At 34.0% G+C, this 21,085-nt stretch overlaps 1 protein-coding gene across 2 annotated transcripts; it reads right to left on the reverse strand.

Moving 5' to 3' along the window:
* Positions 1 to 781: 781 nt before the first annotated feature.
* On the reverse strand, positions 782 to 21,024 carry TSPAN19 (tetraspanin 19). Of its 2 annotated transcripts, XM_074325336.2 has the most exons (9): positions 19,166 to 21,024; positions 15,460 to 15,552; positions 15,300 to 15,372; positions 12,492 to 12,616; positions 11,133 to 11,207; positions 6,410 to 6,520; positions 4,199 to 4,342; positions 2,937 to 3,020; positions 782 to 1,676 (listed from the first exon to the last, which is right to left on the reverse strand). In XM_074325336.2, exons 2-9 carry the CDS (start codon positions 15,523 to 15,525, stop codon positions 1,608 to 1,610), a joined length of 747 nt encoding a protein of 248 aa, XP_074181437.2. In that variant the 5' UTR covers positions 15,526 to 15,552; positions 19,166 to 21,024; the 3' UTR covers positions 782 to 1,607. The 2 variants fall into 2 exon arrangements, with proteins under 2 accessions (XP_074181437.2, XP_088657158.1); XM_088801032.1 differs by having other exon boundaries at positions 4,274 to 4,342; positions 15,460 to 21,024.
* Positions 21,025 to 21,085: the final 61 nt, after the last annotated feature.

Raw genomic sequence — 21,085 nt, forward strand, 5'->3', positions numbered from 1 at the left:
GGGTCTTATATTAATTTTTGTTCCAAAAGATGCATTAGGGCGTATTTTCAGGGGATGTCTTATTTTTCCATGTACAACAATCTACATTTATTCAAATATAGTCATGTCATCTTTATTCTGGATCTTCATCATAACGTACTAAATGCGTCTGTCTGGCTGACGATCTTAACTGGGGCTTATTTTTGGGGTAGGTCTTATTTTCAGGGAAACACAGCAATATTCCGGAGAATCATAAAGCTGATAGGTTCAGTGAGTGGTGCATACATTTTGTGAGTTAACGGTATTAAATGAAAATAGGAAACCTAGTATGTAGAAAACCTTTTTTATTTCCTTGATGCAAAAACAAATATATGTAATCAAATAATCTATATTTATTTGATTACCAGGAAGTTCATTTTCAACTCCCAAGTAACAGAGAGATTTTTACTATTAGTGTATTCTTGTGGCATATTTTTGAGAAAATAGGAATTTGAAAGAGCTTTAAATCCCAAGAGAATTTTCCTTAAAGCATAGAAGGCATATCTATTTACAGGTTGCTTTTGAAAAATCTCGGTTATTCTATTTTCTTTTGTGCTGACTTAAATTTTTTTTTCTATAGGTCTCTGAAATCTGCAATGTACTGAATACATGGATAAAAAAAGATATGACTAAATTAGTAAATGACAGTGAACCTTCTATAAGAGTGGGAGCAACGTGGGATCTTTAGTTAATCTATCCTTTTTTCATTTTCTCAAGGTCAAGACAGCCTTTTGTTATAAAAAGACAACAATACAGTAATACCTCACATCTGAATAGTTTTTATTTTTCAAAGGATTCTTTTTCTGTTCTCATAATATTATTGCTATAAAAATAGAATGGGTAGGTTATTTCTGTATTCTTCAGAGAATTGTGCAGGCACACATGGAACAAAATTCAAGGAAAAAGAAGAAAATGAGGAACAAGAGAATTCAGTGATAATTTAGAATAGACTTTTTTTTTTTTTTGGCTACAGTTAAAAATTGATTACTACTTTATTATTTTATTATTGCCACAAAGTATATTCAAATCTCTAAAATGTTAAGTTTATTATCCACTTGTAAGCATTACCAGAAGAGAGAAATACATGATTAATTCAGTATACAAGTGTCATGAAGATTTTCAATTTTCTTTTAAATCTCCTATAAATCAGTATTGTTTTATTAAATTTTGCAAATGTTAGGTACATATTATAATTGCTTACTTAATTAGTATTTTCTGAACATCATATAGGTATTTTTTCTACATAAAAAACTCAAAACATTGTGTGGTACTGCAGCGCATTTTGAATTAATATGTGCAGTGATATCCTCTGAATTCAGAAACTAAGTCAAGGTCAAATTCTGAGCTACAGAGTATTTTGATATTTTCTAATTTTTGATATTTTAGAAAACAAAAATTAATAAAAAACTCATGGAATTATTTGTTATAATTTCAATAATTTTATGTTACCTATAACCAATGACTTCATTAAGTAATTCATTACACTACACTTCATTAATGTAATTCATGAGTTTTTTAAGAATAAAATAATACACAATGATTATTTTGAGAATTAACTCAAATCTTCTGTACAAATTAATATCCAAAGATCACATTTCTGCATATATTCTATTCTTGATATGTCTGAGGAAAGAGACAGTTAATGAGATTTGCAAAACCTAGAAGAAAAGGAAATAATAAGAGATCAAAATGTAATCGATAAGAATAATTTATAAAGTTAACGCTACGTATATAATCATCCAAATGCGTACAGTAAAGGGAAAATGGATAAAACAGCGTAAGAAAATTTCAGAGTAAGGGACTACAATGGTGAATAAAAAGTCTGCAGGGTGGGTCTGCTAGAGTACCGCAGTAGTCACCAAGTTCATTTATAGAGGAATAGACTGTTCAGCTTTACTTACCTTGGCTGTTATTGGGCTAGCTGCCTTGATGAACCTTTTTTTCTGTTTGTTTGTTTGTCATCTAACTATATGATCAATCCTACAATACTGCCTCTTTTTGGCATAGGATCATGAAAACTGGTGTGTAAAGGGTAGATATTAAAATAGAGCACAGATACCATCACCCCTCAGTGTTGTCTTAAATATCTCAGCATGGACACACAAGAGAATAAACATTTCAAAAGAACGATATTAATGCTCATACAAATGTCTTGGTTTACCCTCATTCTGAGACTAAAACTTACCAGTTGAAGAGAATTTATGGAACCTTAAGTCAGTGTTTTTGTGGACCAACATAAAAGTAAATTCAGTATCTTGCTTTGGTCAAACTCTGCATTCTATATTCATTCCAAGATTATCTAACACTGCGATAATCTACCCACTGTCACAGTTTCCTTGAGTCCACAGCCTTCACTTGCTCTCATCAGTCTTCACTGAGACTGGGAAACGAAGTCCTGCTTCTAACTCTCAACTCTGCAGTTGGTAACCCTCACGTTATGGAATATGTCTATTTTGCTTCACACTGTATCTCTAACATCTAGTACAGTATCTGACAAACATGTTCTCCCCCTCTCCAAATTTACTGAATGAATGAATGAATTATTGCGTCTATGAGTGAACAGAATTACTAACATCAAACATCTGCCTAGATTTCAGAAGTTTACCAATTTGCAGACTCCTCAACATGGTGGTCTCACTGCCAAGACAGGAAGTATTATTTTTACATATATGTCACAAAGCAAGGAAGTCACTACCTGCCAGGATGACCACTTATTAACGGGCTCCACCCACTTGATTGATTTAGGGATGTTACCTACAGTTGAGACCTACACCTGTCCTTGGTGTGAAGAGTCTCGGGGTCCTGGTTCCTATTGGATTAACTTGTCTGATTAGGTCTCCACCTGGTTGTTCTACAGCTTATTCTGTATAGCTTATACTTAATATTTTTTATCTTTAAACACAGGAACAAAAGCTTACCTCTGTAACCAAAAGGCCAAAGTTAATTCCAATTAATGTTAAAGCATTAGCTTGATACCATGTGTTGATTTTGTTTTCACAACCCTAAGGAAAAGAAGTCACTTAAATTGATTTGGAGGCAGATATAGTCTTATACATAATTCTATCATAAAGAAGAAGAGACATAGAGATTAGAAATTTACCACAGTCTAGGGGGGTTGGGGGTGGGAGATGAGGGTAAGGGGGATCAAATATATGGTGATGGAAGGAGAACTGACTCTGGGTGGTGAACACACAATGGGATTTATAGATGATGTAATACAGAATTGTACACCTGAAATCTATGTAATTTTACTAACAATTGTCACCCCAATAAATTAAAAAATAAAAAAATAAAAATATATAATGAAATATATTTTTTTTAAAAAAGAAATTTACCAAAGTCTAAAAAGCAAGTCAATGTCTAACTGGAGACTGGACTTTTTAGTCCAGGGAGCTTCATATGATAGCAGGGCACTTCAGTTGCTATTTTTGAAATTGCTGAGATGCTGGCATGCAATTGAAATCAGAGATTTATTAAGTTTTGAGAGGGATTTGATTTTCTGCAGACCATTGTAATTCAGCAGGGTATATACTACTACCTAAAATGATTAGTACCCAAGTAGGCTAAGCTTTAAAAAAAATAATGCCCTATTTATCTATGAATAAATTATGTAATTAAAAGTTACATCTTAAAATTAGAATTACATTAGTATGTGAGCTATACAAACTGTTAGAAGTTCTTGGGATGGGACTCCCTAGTTTGTCACTATCTCATTACCTATAAGTAGCAGCAGGTGAATCTGTACTCTTGCTTCAGCCACTGTTACCTGAACACCACTTTTGTCATTGCTGGGTCCCCTCCCTTCAGGTTTTGCTGATCCTTACACCACTTTAACTCTGCTATAGCAGTTCTCTTCCCAATATATTTGCCAAAAGTGCATCCTCCCTCTGCAAGGATTTGGAAAAGATGGTTGGAGAGAAAGGTTGTCGGTATCAGTTCTAGGAGGACTTAGATGACACACTCCCAGAGAGTTTATTTATTTATTATATATCTGAAATAATACTACAATTTACCTAATTATTGTTTCAATGTAGTGAAGTCACTTAAGAACATAATCATGGTTATTAATCACCATGAATAACATAATTTTTTTTATAAAAATTTGCTCTGAATTCTAAACTGACCTGCAAACAGAGGGGAGGGGACCCTATAAATACTAGCAGCCTTGACTTATCTTTACCTCTAGGTAAGTTGCATTCAGTGGCTCATCACAAAACCACGTTTTCAATGTAGAATTCGTGCAAGAACATGGTACCTGTTCTGAATTTTCTTTATTCTTATTCTTTATCCAATCGGTGTAATTGTGTTGGCCACAACACTGTAACTAGAAAGAAGAGTCTATGAATTTTACTATAAAATACTTCAAAATAAAGTTAATTATATAATTCCCATGCATATTAAAAGATTTTCATGATGAATTTATTCATTTATTCTCCATTGAAATGTAGCGAGTTGAACAAATAAGTACATTTATGTTTGTTTAATCTATCTTTGTTGTTGCTATTGTTGATGTTAACCAGAGATAAAAATCTCTACTTATACAAGTGGGCTATGTTTGGATGAAATTGTTCTATCTGAATTTATCTTATAGGAGCCCAGGATGAAAGGTATGTTTTATTTTTACTAAAGCTATAAATCATGTTTAGGGCCAGAACATAGAAGAATCACATTAGCCACACCTGCCTCTTAACTATAGCAGTTATCTTTATATTTATGCCAAATATGCTGCTATATGTGTTTAATATACATAAAGAGATTCAGGATTATTTCTACTTTTTTAGGATTAATGTGAGATGTAAATTTTTTTATTATGTAAAAAACTGCCACAAAGAACCAAAAAAAATATGGTTAGGAAGATAGTCATAAGAATGACTTAACATCTAAGAAATGTCTAACTTCCAATCCTATCAAGTTGAGTTGGGAGGATATGAAAGAATCAGATTATACATTTATCACCTAGGAAATAAGAAAATGTTGAAGTGAGTATTTCACTTTTGATTGCTTTTTATACTTTTTTTTAAAACTATAACATCAGTACTGCCTATGTTACAATATGTGCCAACAATCTTGGCACAATCTTGGAAACGTTGAATGACTAAAATAGAGCTTTAAAGTTTGGATATTGAAAGTTACTTCAACCAATCAAACCTAATAAACTATATCAATTATATTCTTGGTTAGAAACTGTAAGCTGGATTCTCATTAATTATACTATATATATATAGTATATTATAATATACTATAGTAATGCCCTATAGTAATTATAGTCATACATAGAGCTATTTTCTTGTTTATTGGTTTATGACCATAAGAAACTTCCATACTCTGCAATTTGAAAATGCAATATATGTACAGATCACATACATTAGAGAAAAAAGTATGCAGAGTAAAAGCATTTATAATTACATTTCAATTCTCCTAAAATGCATTTGTTATAAAAATAATAACTGTTTTGTGTGAGGCCTCTAGTGTAGCAGTTAAGAGTACAAAAATCTAGAGCTAGATTGTCTGGGATTGAATCTTGGCTCTGCCATTTATAAACTGGGTGACACTGGTTCAGTTACTGAATTTCTCTGTCGTTCACCTATAGAATGAGGATAAGAGTTCTGGCCTCATTGGGTTGGAGGATTAAATGAGTTTTTTTAATATGCAAACCACTTACCAAAGGGCCTGTTACTATGTAACTGTTTCTTATTTTCTTTATCAAGCAATTACTATGTTCCATGTGCTGATCTATTCCTGTAAATTACTTGGCTGACCATACCAATTCCCTTCCCTGCACATGGGAAAAAATAAATTATTATTTAACAGAAAAATCTGAACTGTTAAATAATAATTCTAGCAACATTAGCTGATAAGTGTGTGTTGCTTACTATGTCCCAGATCCACGGCTTTCTAAATGTTTAACATTTTATTTCATTAATTCCTGCCAACCAAAGGTAGGAGTTATTCTGCTTATGTTACTAATATTTTCATGAAGTTCAGAAAATGACTTGTCCAGGGTCACCAAGCTATTGCATGGCAATCCCGACATTCAGGCTCCAATGGGAACCACCATGCACTGTGCTGCCTGCAGGGACTGTGCTCAGACATACCTCCCACAGGGGCAGGGGGCAGATGACCCCTCCTTCTGCCACTTTTATAGGTGAAACCAGGGTAAAATGCACATCAATTAATCCAGAAAAGGAGATGTAAAAGGAGATGTAAGTTACACAAGGAAGATAAAACTCAAGATCTATAAGTGGGGAAACTGCAATTAAACCCTGTTTGGAAGAAATACTATAACCTTTCATTCCTCTGCCAGCATCCCCTGCCCCTCCCTGTCTCCCCACTACCCTACAAGGGTCACATTTCACATTTAATTTTTAGTTTCATGCTAATTGTGTCTTACTGTTTTCTGTAAAGTATTCAGAATAGTCCACTTTGGGATGTCTTCAGGCATATCTTCAGATCCATACTGAGAAATGACTAAGTCTATTTCGTCATGCCATACTTGGTGAACCTGTTGAAAATTGTATCAAAAGTGAAATTTTGATAGAAACTTTCTTTATGGCTCATCATAAAAGAGTATTGTAAGTCAGTCTGCTATTTTATGCTTATTTCTAGGTGCTTTTTTTTTTTTTGCTTTCTTATAGCTATTTTTAGCAATCTCAGTGAATGTGAATGTACTTGGTCTTACTTATGCATTCAAAAGTTGATATGACATTCACAACTAATTCCTAATTTGGTCCTCAAAATTACCAAAAGTTATGAAGGACAAATACTATTCCCATTTTATGAACAAGGACACAGAGACTCAGAATATTTAACTGTTTGCTTTGTGTACATGAATAAGGAAGAGGAGCTGAGACTTTTAAATATGATTCATTTAAATTCTAGTGTAATGTTTTTCATAGCATTATGCTGTCTTTGAATAATGAAAATGAAATAACTGATAAGAATACTACAGAAATTAAAACATCTGTACAAGTTAAACTCTTACACAGTTACTTACATATCTACACTGTAATACATTTAAGATTAGAATAACATGAAGTATTTAGATCTGTAAGTTACCTATTTAATTTACTCTCTAAGTTGATTTTTACTTAGAATAGAAAATGATATATTTTTCTTTTTATATTGGTGTGGAGAAAGGGCAGACTTATGTTCTCATTTACCCTCTAAGCATTATTTGGAAGACCGGGGTTCATATGAACCACACCTTAGTACATATAAGTAAAGATGATTTTCATAAATAATCTGCCTGACCAGTACATAAATAAAATGCCCTCAGACATATTCAACTTGATAGACATCCATTGAAGCCTTAATACATCTCCAAAATTGAATAAGACACTGTAAATGGCATATAAGATTTAGACTCTCCCCCCCAAACTATTAGAAACAATAAACAAATACAGTAAGTTGAAACATACAAAATAAATGTACAAAAATCCATTGCATTCCTATAGATAAACAATGAAATTTCAGAAAAAGAAATGAAAAACAAATTATTTTGCAATTGCAACAAAAATAATACCTAGCAATAAACTTAACAAAGATTGTGAAGGACCTATACACTGACAACTATAAGAAATTACAAGAAATGGAAGAGGATAAAAAGAAATAGAAAGATATCCCATGTTCATGGATTGGAAGAATTGGCATAGTTAAAATGGCCATATTACCCAAAGGAATATACAGATTTAATGCAATCCCCATCAAAATCCCAATGGCATTTATTCAAGAAATAGCACCAAAAAATTTATCAGATTTGTATGAAATCCCAAAAGACCCTGAATAGCCATAGCAATCCTAAAAGACACTACAAAAAAGACACTACAAAAAAAAGACACTACAAAAAAAAGAAAACTATAGGCTGATATCCCTAATGAACATAGGTGCAAAATCCTCAATAAAATATTAGCAAATCAAATTCAGCAATATATTAAAAGATCATACATAAATATAAAGAACAAGTTGGGAGGTTTCACACTCCATGACTTCAAATGATACTACAAAGCTACAATAATCTAAATAGCATGGTTTTGGCAGAAAAACAGAACACAGACCAATGAAATTGATTTGAGAACCCAGAAATAAATCCACATATATATGGGCAGATAATTTTCAACCCAGGAGCCAAAAACATACAATGGAGAAAATAAAGCCTCTTTAATAAATGGTGCTGGGAAAATTGGAAAGCCACATGCAAAAGAATGAAACTAGACTGCTATCCGTCTCCATATGCCAAAATTAACTCAAAATGGATCAAAGACCTAAATATAAGACCTTAAACAATAAATTGCATAAAATAAAGCATAGGTATTAAACTTATGGACCTTGAGTTCAGAGAGGATTTTATGAATTTGACCTCAAAGGCAAGGGAAGTAAAAGCAAAAATAAATGAATGGGACTACATAAAACTAAATAGCTTCTGCACAGAAAAAGAAACCATCAATAAAACAAAGAGGCAACTGACCAAATGGGAGAAGATAATTGCAAACAACACCTCCAATAAAGGGCTAATATCCAAAATATATAAAGAACTCATAAAACTCAACAACAACAACAAAAACAATCCAATTAAAAAATGGGCAGAATACCTGAAAAGACACTTCTCCTAAGACATAAAAATGGCCAACAGATATATGAAAAAATGCTCAACTCACTACCTATTAGGGAAATGCAAATCGAAACCACAATGAGATACCACATCACACTTGTTAGAATGGCTATTATCAACAAGACAAGTCATAACAAGTGTCAGAGAGGTTGTGGAGAAAAATGAACCCTCAAACACTGCTGATGGGAATGTAAATTGGTACAGCCACTATGGAAAATAATATGGAAGTTCCCCCAAAAAATTAAGAATAGAATTACCATACGACCCAGCAATCCCTCTTCTGGGTATCTACCCAGAAAATATCTAAAGACTTATTCATAAACATGTATGTACTCCTATGTTCAATGCAGCATTATTCACAGTGGTCAAGACATAGAAATTCCCAGTGTCTTTTGATAGATGATTGGACAAAGAAGATGTGGTATATACACAATGGAATATTTCTCAGCCGTAAGACAAAATGAAATAGTGCCATTTGCGACAATATGGATGGATCTTGAGACTATCATGTTAAACGAAGTAAGTCAGACAAAAAAAGTCAAGAACCATACGATTTCACTCATATGTGGGATATAAAACTGGGAAAGCAAGAAACAAGACAAACAAGCAAAACCTCATAGACACAGACAACAGTTTAGTGGTTACCAGAGGGTGAGGCGGGGGGGGTGGTAGAACAGGATAAAGGGGGTCAAATATATGGTGATGGAAGGAGAACTGACTCAGGGAGGTGAACACACAACGCAATATACAGATGGCGTATTATAGAATTGCATGTTTGAAACCTATAGCATTTTACTAGACAATGTCCCCAATAAGTTTAATAAAATTTTTAAATTAAATTTATTGGGGGTGATAATGGTTAGTAAAATTACATACGTAAGCTTTAAAAGAAAAATATAGAGCGCATAAGACCTTAATCCGGTTTGAATGCAGAAAACAAATCAATGTCAACAACGCTGTTATCTCTGGGATCAGGTAATAAGAGTTTGAGTCCAGGCTCTCAAACTCGAAGCCATCATATATTTAAGCAAGTATTTCCCCTCTCGAAGCTTCAGTCTCCTGTTCTTGAAAGTAGGACTAATAATGTTTCTCTACGGGTTGTTGTGCAGATTGATATCCCTAGAAAGTGCTTATCATAGTCTTCTGGCACATAGTAATAATTGTTAAATTATTCTTTTTATTCTAAAAGTAAGTAGAGAGCAGTATATGAATAATGCTTAAGTACATATGGGTGACCCTGATAAACTATATTTATGTGTTAAGGGTCCTTAAGTGTTATATTCAAGTTCTATCACTAGGTGCATAGGTTACAAGCTGATGGGTTGGGATCTGGTGCTTTGCCACCAAAGCGGATTTACAGGACTCACCTGCTGTATGCGCGTGTGAACACACACACACACACACACACACACACACACACACACACACACACACATTCTGGATGTGGAGAGAAGAAGTTTTAGCTACAAATGCCAGGCCATTGACCTTAAGTAATTAGATATCCGGGTTAGATGCCAAGCACAAGAGAAGAAATGAAGTTGGATGGCAGTGGTGTTACATAGGAAAGATTCTCCTGGGGTTTGGCTGTTGCTTAGGAGTCTACATATAGTGAGAATCTGAATGCTAGGAAGCAGAGGAATTAATCAGGGGCTCCTAAATTAATAAAGGGAAGGAAGAGAGCTCTTAAATAGCTCCTCTATGACAGGAAGTTGTCTGTTAATGATAACTCTATGAGGTAGGTGGGTGCTAACTTCCCTTCATACTTTACAGATGAAGACAGAGCTTAGGGCTATTAAGCAGCTTGTTGATCTCTAGTCATAATGCAGATCTGGATGACTTCAAGTTCACGCTCTTTTCACTAACTGAGGATCTCTCATGATACAAAGACAGACCTTGACTGCAATGAACCGCTGAAACTTCTTAAAGGATTAAAAGTAACCATAGGCTCTAATAGGTAAGTTTTTGTTACATAAATTTTTTCAGGCAATTTATCATGTGCTGTTTTAAATTGAACTTGATAAATATAAACCTTGTTCTAATTAATTTAACTATCACTCCTGACCATACCTGTGCAAAATATATGAATTACTCAGTCCACCTTACGTACTTAAATGAAATTGCTAAATTTCAAATTAGTACAAGTCTAAAAGTATTTCTTTATAAGAATAGAATATAGTAAAGTGATTGGGTCAGCAGTAGTACAGAGAGCAGGCTGGGCTGGCGGGGGGGTGGGAGGCAAAGCAATTTTGGATTTTCCACACTCAGCATCACCTCTTCTCCCACATTCCTTGTTACTTCTGCAAACAGAGTTAAAGACAAGTGCTTGAACACATCCTTCCAATCTAATCTCTGGTCCCTTCCTATATAGAATTCTAGTACTTCTATTGACTCTCCCCATCCCCCAAAAAAGACATTCACTTTAGCCTTGTATATAGGCCAATAGTCTCAAAAATCTAAGGTATCCAATTATCTTTAGATTTCAAATAAAAAGATGATCTTTCCTTACCTCCTCTTTCTTTATGAAGATTAGTGCTGAAAGTACAACCTGAACACCAAAGGCCCACATTAACAGCACTGCGTACTGAAACAAAAGAAAAATAGAGATGACAACTATGCTTGTAAAATATTTTTAGATGCTACAATGATGGGAAAATGGACATCAGGTGAAATACTGTCTTAAAATATACACAGGCATCACTGAAGTTTCCTGCCCTCATATACATGCGTGACATTTTAAAAACAAACAAACAAACAAACAAACAAAACAGAGGAAAAAAATGTCACTGAGCATTTGGGTAAGAGTAAGATAGAAAGAGGTGATAGTATTTCATGACACCCCTCGCAGACTACATGGTCTGATGGAGTTGTTGATAACTTCTTCATTCAGATCTAAATCTGTCACAGAAGGAAATTCAATTAGTACCTTTGAGCAATAGACTGAAAACCACAGTCCAGAGTGACCACTCAGAATTTCAGTGATAAATAAAAGCTAAGTATCTTGGCATTCTTCCTGGCAAGACACATGACTGCAGTTAAATGTCTTATCTGTTTGACAGGAGAGTGCCTGTGAAATTAAAATCACTTAGATTTAAAGAAATTGTAACAACTATATTCCATCTAAGGGTGTGAACCGTGATCCATACCTACCATATGTATGGTAAATGGCTTATGTTCAGGTCCATATTCCTGATTATAATTTATCTTTTCATGCTACATGCCTTGGGGGGGGGGGGAGAGAGAGAGAGACACAGAGAGAGAGAGAGAGAGAGAGAGACAGAGAGAGAGAGAGAGACAGAGAGAGAGACAGAGAGAGACAGAGGAGAGACAGAGAGAGAGATAGAGAGAGAGACAGAGAGACAGAGAGAGACAGAGAGAGCCAGATGCTGGGATCTGCCTCTCTCAGCAGTTACATTTCTCTTTTTTTAAATAATAAAGTGTGATCTCAGTTATGTTAGGTTTCTACATGGTGTGCCCATAGGAGAAAATGTGCTGACTACAGGATGTTGCCTTTTCCTTGCTAAGCTACATTGCTCATTGACTTTAATATACTTTATTCTGATTTTAGTCTTCAGATTCTTAAGTTTGGTTCCTTGTAGTTCACCCTAGGAGATATGTTCCTATTGATACTGTGCTAAAAATTAATATCTAAGTATGCAAGTGCTGAGGTACAGAGATGACCCATGGAAAACTCCTCAAGAAAATTCTACCTGGAACAGTTTCTCGGGATGGGGCATTTCATTTACCTTATGCCCAGGGGCACACTATCCTGCAGTGTTATGGTAACATAAATAATTCAGTTCATTTGTGTGACTTGGACAGTCAACATGGAAGATACACATTCAGGATATTGAAGTGAAATACATACCAGTATTAGGAGACATCTGATTTCACTGTGAATTCCCAAATAACCCAAGAGACAAACCAGAACAACAGCCGATCCAGTTCCAATCAAAATTCGAAAAATACATACTATCAAGTAATTATTTTCATCTGTGGAAATCACAGAATAACTTATTATTAAGTGATATTTGTTTTCTGTTTAATAATAAATTCAGTAACCCAAGTTTTCCCTAAGCAATGGTTGCCAAACTGCTAGTATTCTTTCACTCTCTTTTTAAAATCTCATTCTAGGTCCTCTTACTTACTCTTAGCAAGAGCAAGTAACTTTTCTTTTCTTCCTTTAGTGCCATGATGGATAATGTCTTCAATCTCAGAACATCTCTTTTATCTTTACATCATCTTCATTGTCTTCTATAAAAGAAGACAATTTTTTCTAAGGTGAACTCTTCTATGACTAATGTGCATCCAAACATTTATGTATTCATTCATTCATTCAGTCATTCATTATTTCATAAAAAATTAAATACCTAATATGTAGGTTAAGTTACCCTGAATCTATTACTAATATGAACCCATTAAAACTATTATTTTCTTCTCTTCACTTCTAGACTGAGCTTTGTGCTAGAGAATTATATATATATATATATATATATATATATATATATATATATATATATTCATTCAACAGACTGTTAAATGCTTAGTGCTATTGTACAGACTATAGAACACTAAATGCTCAACAAATATTTGTTAAAAAAGCGGGGGGGGGGGAATAAATATATTAAATATGGCCTAGGTTCTATGGGAGAACAGTAGAGGCAGTGGTATGCTGGAGCCAGCTTGCTCTGGCTCATAAAACCCAATTGCCGATTTTCCACAAAATTTGTAAGCCGACTCAATTCACATTGGCACCTTGAGCTCGGCCTTTATAGGAGTATTTAAAGCACGGAAATCAGCAAATACCATAAATCAAGACTCTCCATCTATTTTCCAGCACACCATTGGGAACAAGAGCACCCAATCCATTGGGGGGCGGGGGGGAGTTTGGTAGGTAGGCAAGGTTACTGGATAGGCTTTAAATGATAATTGGAAACACCTAGGTTGGAATGATAGCAGCACCTGAGACACACAAAAGCACAGCTTGTGTAGGAAGCTCAGCTTTGCTGGTGCTTACAGTTTGAGGCATGTGAGACTGGAAAGGTTTCAGGGCCCAAATTATGGGCACTTTATATGGTGTTTTCCAGTCTTCCTCACTGGAATTAAACTCTATGAAGACAGGACCTTTATCTTTCTTTTATACTACTGTATCCTTAGCTCACGGGATGGTGCCCAACAGGTAGAAAGTGCTCTATAACTATATTCGTCATATGAATAAATAATGGCAGTGGTGAGTCAGAGAAAGGCTTTTAATGTTACATGGTTAAATTCCCCTTTTAAATTAATTACTTCAGTGGTATCTGGAAGATGGCTGAGAGAGGAGGTTAGGGCACAAGGCTATTAAAGTCTATTACAGTGATGGAGAATAGATGGAGATGTTAGGTGGCATGGTGGTATTATGAATGGAGAGGTGAGGGCAGGTAAATTTAAAAAGAGGCAAATTAATTGAAAGATGGAAGTAAAGAAGAGGGGAGGACCCCACTGATTTTGCCTCAAACTGTTATTTTCAGTTCTCTGTACTGAAACCTCAAATGAGATTTCACTAAGTATTTTAAATGCACAATTAAATAAACAAACAAACAAAGAAACAAAACAATATTAATTTTGGCTCCAAATGACTCATTAGAGCCAATGGTCCGGCTAGGTCTTATTTTCGGGGAAACACGGCAAAACCTTGTGTAACTTTAAAGTATACAATGTATTGGCTTAGTACATTTATATACTGCAATATGATTACTATAGTAGCATTAGCTAACCCCTTCATCATGTCACATATTTATCATTTCTTTTTGAGTTGAGAATAATTAAGATTTGGTCTATTAGTGACTTTGAAATTTATAATACAGTATTGTTGATTATAATTATTATGTTGTGCGTTAGATCACGAGAACTTAATTATCTACTAATTATAAGTTTGAACCCTTCAACAACATATCTCCAATTCCCCCACCCCACAGCCCCAGATAACCGTCATTCTACTCTCTATTGTTACAAGGTTAGTTCTTTTTAGATTCCACATATAAGGGATATCATACAGTATTTGTCCCTCTATTTGATTTATCTCGCTTAGCATAAGGCTTTCAAGGTCCATCCATGGTGTCACAAATAGCAGGATTTTCTTCTTTCTCATGACTGAATAATATTATATTATATATATATATATATATATATATAAGATATGCCACATTTTAATATATGGCATATATATATGCCACATTTTCGTTATCCATTTGTCCATTGATAGACACTTAGGTTGTTTAATAGGGAATATTATATTTTATTTCTAACCATATGATGGTGAAAGTAGATGGTAACTGAGTCTTAAAAGATTTAAATAATTTTAACTTGGGCAGTGAAACTATGTTGATTTCCATTATCTTTTCAAGTTTACAGATCTGTAAAGGTCCAGAGTTAGCAGAATAACCCCAATTTTCCATTTATATTATCCCTCTTAGCCAAAGTTCCTAAATATCTTTCCCCAAATTCTCTCTCCTTTATGGTCTTGACTTTAAGTACTATTATTTAATAAGCTGTTTCTAAAACTGATTGACAGACCTTCAGAGGGAAAACTGAGTTTTAAAGAAATACTGCCACCTGCTGAGTACATCATGTATGCAATTGTTTAAAATGGAATATCTTATTTCATTCAGAGAGAAAAAGGAAAACAGGCACATACCTAGAGCAGTGATAAAATTATTTCTATCTAATAAAAGCCATGCAGCAAATCCCATGAGTGAAAGTCCAAAAACCTGCAAAAAAGAGTCAATGCGATTTTTAGTGATTGCCAATAAAAACACATTACATTTTCTTTACTAAATAATTTTGAAGGGTCTTACCAAAAAAGCTCCATTAACGAGAGTAAGAAAGTATTTTAAAATTAATGGTTTGCTGTTCCTTAACATTCTTTCTCTCCCCAGATACTGATGATTCTGAAAAGATAAGCCCAACTTTTACTATAAACTCTCGCCACAGTAACAATGTTAAATAATTTTGCGTACTAATGTCGTTTATTTGTATACTTTTCTTCTCATACCAGTGTTCAGTATAACATTCCCCTCTGCCCTCGAGAATATAAGGACATATTGGAGATACCTTGAAACTGTACCTTTTTTTCTCTATCTGTATTTTTGTATAACATCTCAATAGCTGCCTTACGGAACTTGCAATTTTCAGAAAGTAAAATATTCTGTATAGTTTGCAGTCTTAACACTTTTCTCCTTGCTAGAAAGCTTTACTTCACCTCTCCATGTCCCTACTCTTTCCCAGAATGTCAGATCCTCCTTGAGTTTTTCCATTGCCTAATTTCAATTTTGACCTATTTTCTCCTTGACTTGTCTTTCTTCCTACATTGTCTCTGAGGCTTTAAGGGAAGAGAGTAGGTCTTATATACCATTATAACGCCAGAGTCTAGCACATAGTAGGTACTCAACAGGTAATTGTTGAATGAATGAATTATACAGAGGGTGACAAAAATGTATGCACATTTTAAGAAAGGAAAAAAAAAGTGTATTAACATTGTAATACAATGAATGACACTAGCATTCTTTTAATTAACACCATCTTTTCAGCAAACATCATACTACACATTGTTAAGTAATTCAATTCAACTTTGAGAAATAATACATAGATAACATGTCTTAAAATGTGTACATTTTTTGGCACCCCAGTATTATTTAATTTGTCTATAATTTAGGGCATATACAGTGTAATTTAATGTTGTTTTAATTAAAACGTATTTTCCAGAAAGCCAATTTTCCTAAAACCTCTATGGAAAAATTAACACCCCATTCGTTTTTGGTGCTTTATTAGATACCAAAGTTTTAAATTTTCCTGGGTAAGTTTCTGGGTTTTCTTTTTTCCTTCATTGTTTTAATTCTAGCTAGCCCATAAAAAATTGTAATTTACGTGTTTTAATACATGCAATGACCACTTCACATGATGACAGATTTAATGGGACAAAGTTGAAGCTATTTTTGCCTAGTTAGGAAGAAACCAATCTATTTGTTGGCATGACATACGCATTGGAAAGTAGAGACATAAGAAATGTTTAGGTTAGAGCTCACGCACCTCCCTCTCTACTTTGACCTGAGTGCACATTCCTCCTAAAAACTCCCAAGGTGCTTTTTCCCCCGGGTTGAGGGAAGCCTCCCCAGGCGTTGTATTCCATCCTTTACTTTGAACTCTCCTGCTGTCTTTTAGTTTCTCCAATTTCTGGCCGCTACTTTTATTCCTGGATTCCTCCAGTGCCTGGCCTGTTTGAATGGGACACTTAGTGGGAAAGACTGCCTGAGTTTTAGTAGTCTGCCATGACAAAATAACTGCTTGAGTTAAAGCCGACCCATCTGCCTAATTTTTTATTTGTTTCTCCCCAAGATGTAGTTCTGTATTTATTTATTTATTTATTTATTTATTTATTTATTTATTTATTTATTTAGCATCAATTCCATTTACTTCAGCATGTGAGAAAGTTGTGCTCTTCTCATATAGGATGAACAAAAACTTAGGCCGAAAGTCCTGACCTCTGTGAATAAGAAAGTAAAAGGAGACTATGAATGAGATCTCGCTGAGTAACTCTGGTGTGAAATGCTGAAGGCATATACTTGACTGTTGTTTGGTAGTAATTAGCACATTAGAGTCAAAGCTAAAATATTCTATTAAAGGACCCAAATATAAATATAAACTGAAGTTTATGTTTCTCTCAGTCTAAGTCTAAGATGGGTAATTTTTTTTCTATGAAATCATCTTGGGAACCTGGGGCTTTCTCCAGCCTGTTCAATATATTCCTCCCAAATGTGCTTAAGGTGTCATCCTTTATCGCCCGCAGACAACAGAAGAAGATAAGTAGCCTCAGTCAAGCATCTTTTAACCAAGTGAGGCGGAAGCTGCACATTTCTCAGCTCACATGCCCCTGGCACAGACTTAGTCATTTGGCAATACACAGCTGGAGGTGGAGGCAACTCTGTGCCCAAGATGAAGGCAAGAATGACAAGGTGGGGAGAGCCAAACAAAATGCCTGACAGTTAGGAAAGGGCATTATAATAGATAATTAGAGGGAGAAAAAGAGGGCTTGGATACAATTTCCATATGCTTTACTATGGAGAATAATCAAAGATGATGAGAAGGATTCCTGTAGGATGGGAAAATAAAAGAATGATCATAATCACTGGAAATAGAAAAAATGTTTGAAAAAATTCATAAATTTAATATTTAGAAATTGAGTTTAAATTGGTACAGATATCTTTGTGCACCAGAAGTGGATAGTGTAAGCTATGCAGTCTTGGGTGTCATCCATAGAGAGGTGATGTTATGGGAATGAATCAAAGAGAAGAGGGATTGACTATTGCTAAAAATGAGCAGAGGTCTGATGGTAGAGAATGATATAATTAGGAATTTGGATTTTTTAAAGCAGACTTTTACAAAACAGAAGATAAGCAAAGCATGATCTCAGAGAAACCAATAGAGGAAGAAATTTCACAAAATGGTGTTAAATAATATAGAGGTCAAAAAGCGTGAGATAGTTTGAGGTAAGCAGTTTTTAAGATAGATGGAACACTGTTCACAAGCTTTCCAATGAAATACATGGGGACATGGTCAGAGTGGCAAGAGATGAAAGATAAGTGGACTCAATATAGATTATGAAGGATCATGTATGCTTTGCTAAGAATTTGCTTTTATTTTCTGAAGGTAATGGGGACCCATAATTCTGTCACCAGTGTGGAAGTCAAATTAGAAAAGAAAACTAAGGCAGAGATCATTTTCAAAGCTAATGCATTAGTTCATAGGAAATGAATGTGGTCTAAATTGCAAGATGGCTGTGGAAGACTTATAGGATATCAGAGATAAAATAGGAAGTAGAATTGCCAGCATTGGGATGTTAGAGGCAAAGATGAAACTTGAACCCTGGTCTGTAGAACTTAAATATGCAAACTATTAGCATTATCCCATATCCTAAAATGTGTCATTTATATTAATTCTCTTGGTTATCAAAATTTTGTAAATTCGGCACTATTATGGTATCACTCTCAGAGTAACCAGTGAGGAAAGAGACTCAGGAAAGTAAAATAACTTTCTTGAGATTGCCCAGTTATTATGTGGCAGAGCTGAGGTTCAAACCCAGAGATATAAATCATGTAAGTCATCATCTGTAAATGCCCATTATAATAACACACAACTTAAAGGGATGTTGTGAAAATTAAATGAGATATTTGCAAAGCACTTAGACCATTGGCAGTCTAAATAGCTATTTATCTTATTATACCCCATTTTAGTATAGAAATATTAAAATTATTATACAGGGGAGGTGGGCATGAGGATGCAAAATGGGATGGGAACTGTCGGAAAGAGATGGACTCTGAAGTAGGTGGTTGTGGCAGCTGCAAGGAGAGAGCACAAAAAGGTTAGAGAGGAAACTTGAAAGTCTGGAGTAGTCTTTCAGTGGAAAGAGAGAAGCAGAGGTCTAAGAATTCAACACATTGGGTTGCATATTAAAAATATTATGACTCAATAATTACCCTTAAGAAAATGAAACAAACAAGCAAATACCTGCTACACAGCTATTTGAGCACTACAAGGATCTTCCAGAATATTTAAATCACATTACTGCCATATGAAGAATAAGTCATCTGTTGAAGAATACTATACTTTAAAGTCCACCATCAATTACCATTTTCAAACAAATCTTATAGTTATCTAAGGAACAAGCAGTTCTCTATCATCCTTTCATTCCCTCAATAAATATTACATTCTTTCTAGGGAAATACATTGTGTTAGGCCAATAGCATATAAACCAACCAGACCTGTGGATAATTTTCAAAATAGGATAAAAGTTAATGAAAAGAACAATGCTTATTATAAAAGAAAAAGGAAAAAACCTACTCAGGTTAAAAGGGTTGGGGCAAACTAACATACTCAATTTTAGGCTACAATTTCTAGGAAGGTTGCAATTAAATAGATTTCTGCTCAACACTGCATCATTACATAATAATTTCAAGTTAAATTGATTTATATTCTATAACTATTTGAGATAACTATTGTAGTTTGTTCCTTAATTCGTGATTTTAAATAGTGATCACTAAGGTGTGACTAATTGATACAGTTGTCAGTTTTCTTCCAAAGTGAAAAATGACGTGAGAATATAAGAGATGTAGTAACACTCACCATGGATTAATTTTTCAGAACTTCCAATATTTTTATTTTAGCTCTCAATTTGTTTGACAAATTAAACTTTAAGCAGGAAAGCAGTTTGGACATCACCTTCGAATTAGCTGATTACTAAATTAGCTATTTAAAATTTATTTTAGAAATTATTTGATTACTAATGAATTCTAGTTTTTTAGGAAAAGACTGAATAGTTTCAGAAGTACAAATAAAATTAATGTTAAGATTTTTACATGTGAATTTCAACATAATATTGTAGCCTGACCATTTTAAGTGAGGAGTTTGAATAGTCTATGCACCAGCAGTAAAACTAAACTGAAACAAAGGGGGCATATTAGGATGGACTTCGATAATGAAAATATCCTAAATTTAATTAGATCTAAAACCAGGAATAGTTTATTTTTGAAAATCATTATCTTTCTTGAATGAGGCACTACTATGTTTTTTTAATATCAAAAGTCTACTGATTTCTCACTCTACTATTATCTAATTATTACTTCTTATGTTGATGTACAAGTTTATTGTTACCAGGAAATATTCTATTTCCTTTGAAAGTCTCAAGGCAATGTTTGCTTTTAGCTTATTGTATCTAAGATATCTTTTACAATTATGATTAACCACTTCCTCTTGGATTCAATGCTTTGTTTGTAAACTTTAAAAAATTAAAATCAAAATATCCATTATTAACTAAAATGAAATTTCACATTTTGTACATTATATATTTGCTACACACACACAAAAAAAGTTGATCAATTTTTAAGTTAAAATTAAATAGCATGATGTATACTTAAACTTCAAATTTTATATTAAAATAGTGGGTGTCACCGTCAATATTTTACAGTAACACATATTCCAGCAAACAATTTTTCTAATTTCTCACCCCACACACCTATTTATTTAGAGGTTTTTGATAGGCATTGAGTGATATTTGACATGTTTTCCTTTTTCAAAAGAAATTGTTGTCATAGAAGGCAAACAATTTATTGGCTTCTCTTTCATATTTCCAGACCTCACAAATCACTATTCAGGATTAAGGTTTTGTGGAATGAACGATTTACAGATAGGCAACTCTACATTCACTAGTTGCAAGTAATAAATATAGATAGATTAGAAACGTTTTACTGATCAGGCTATCTCTACTTGGGTAATCGTAGCAAAGTACTATTTCTTTATTAAAAACTTTCCAAAATTATTTAAATATTAAAATCTACTTAACTTCCGTATCCCGCTCCTGAGATGCAGCGTTCGTTCTAATTACGAATGGATATAGTTTGTCCTACTGGAGCACCGGTAAGAACAAACCGG

The sequence above is a fragment of the Rhinolophus sinicus genome, chromosome 1, assembly GCF_057876585.1.
Source record: "Rhinolophus sinicus isolate RSI-liver-muscle chromosome 1, RSI-T2T, whole genome shotgun sequence".
NCBI classification, from domain to species: domain Eukaryota; kingdom Metazoa; phylum Chordata; class Mammalia; order Chiroptera; family Rhinolophidae; genus Rhinolophus; species Rhinolophus sinicus.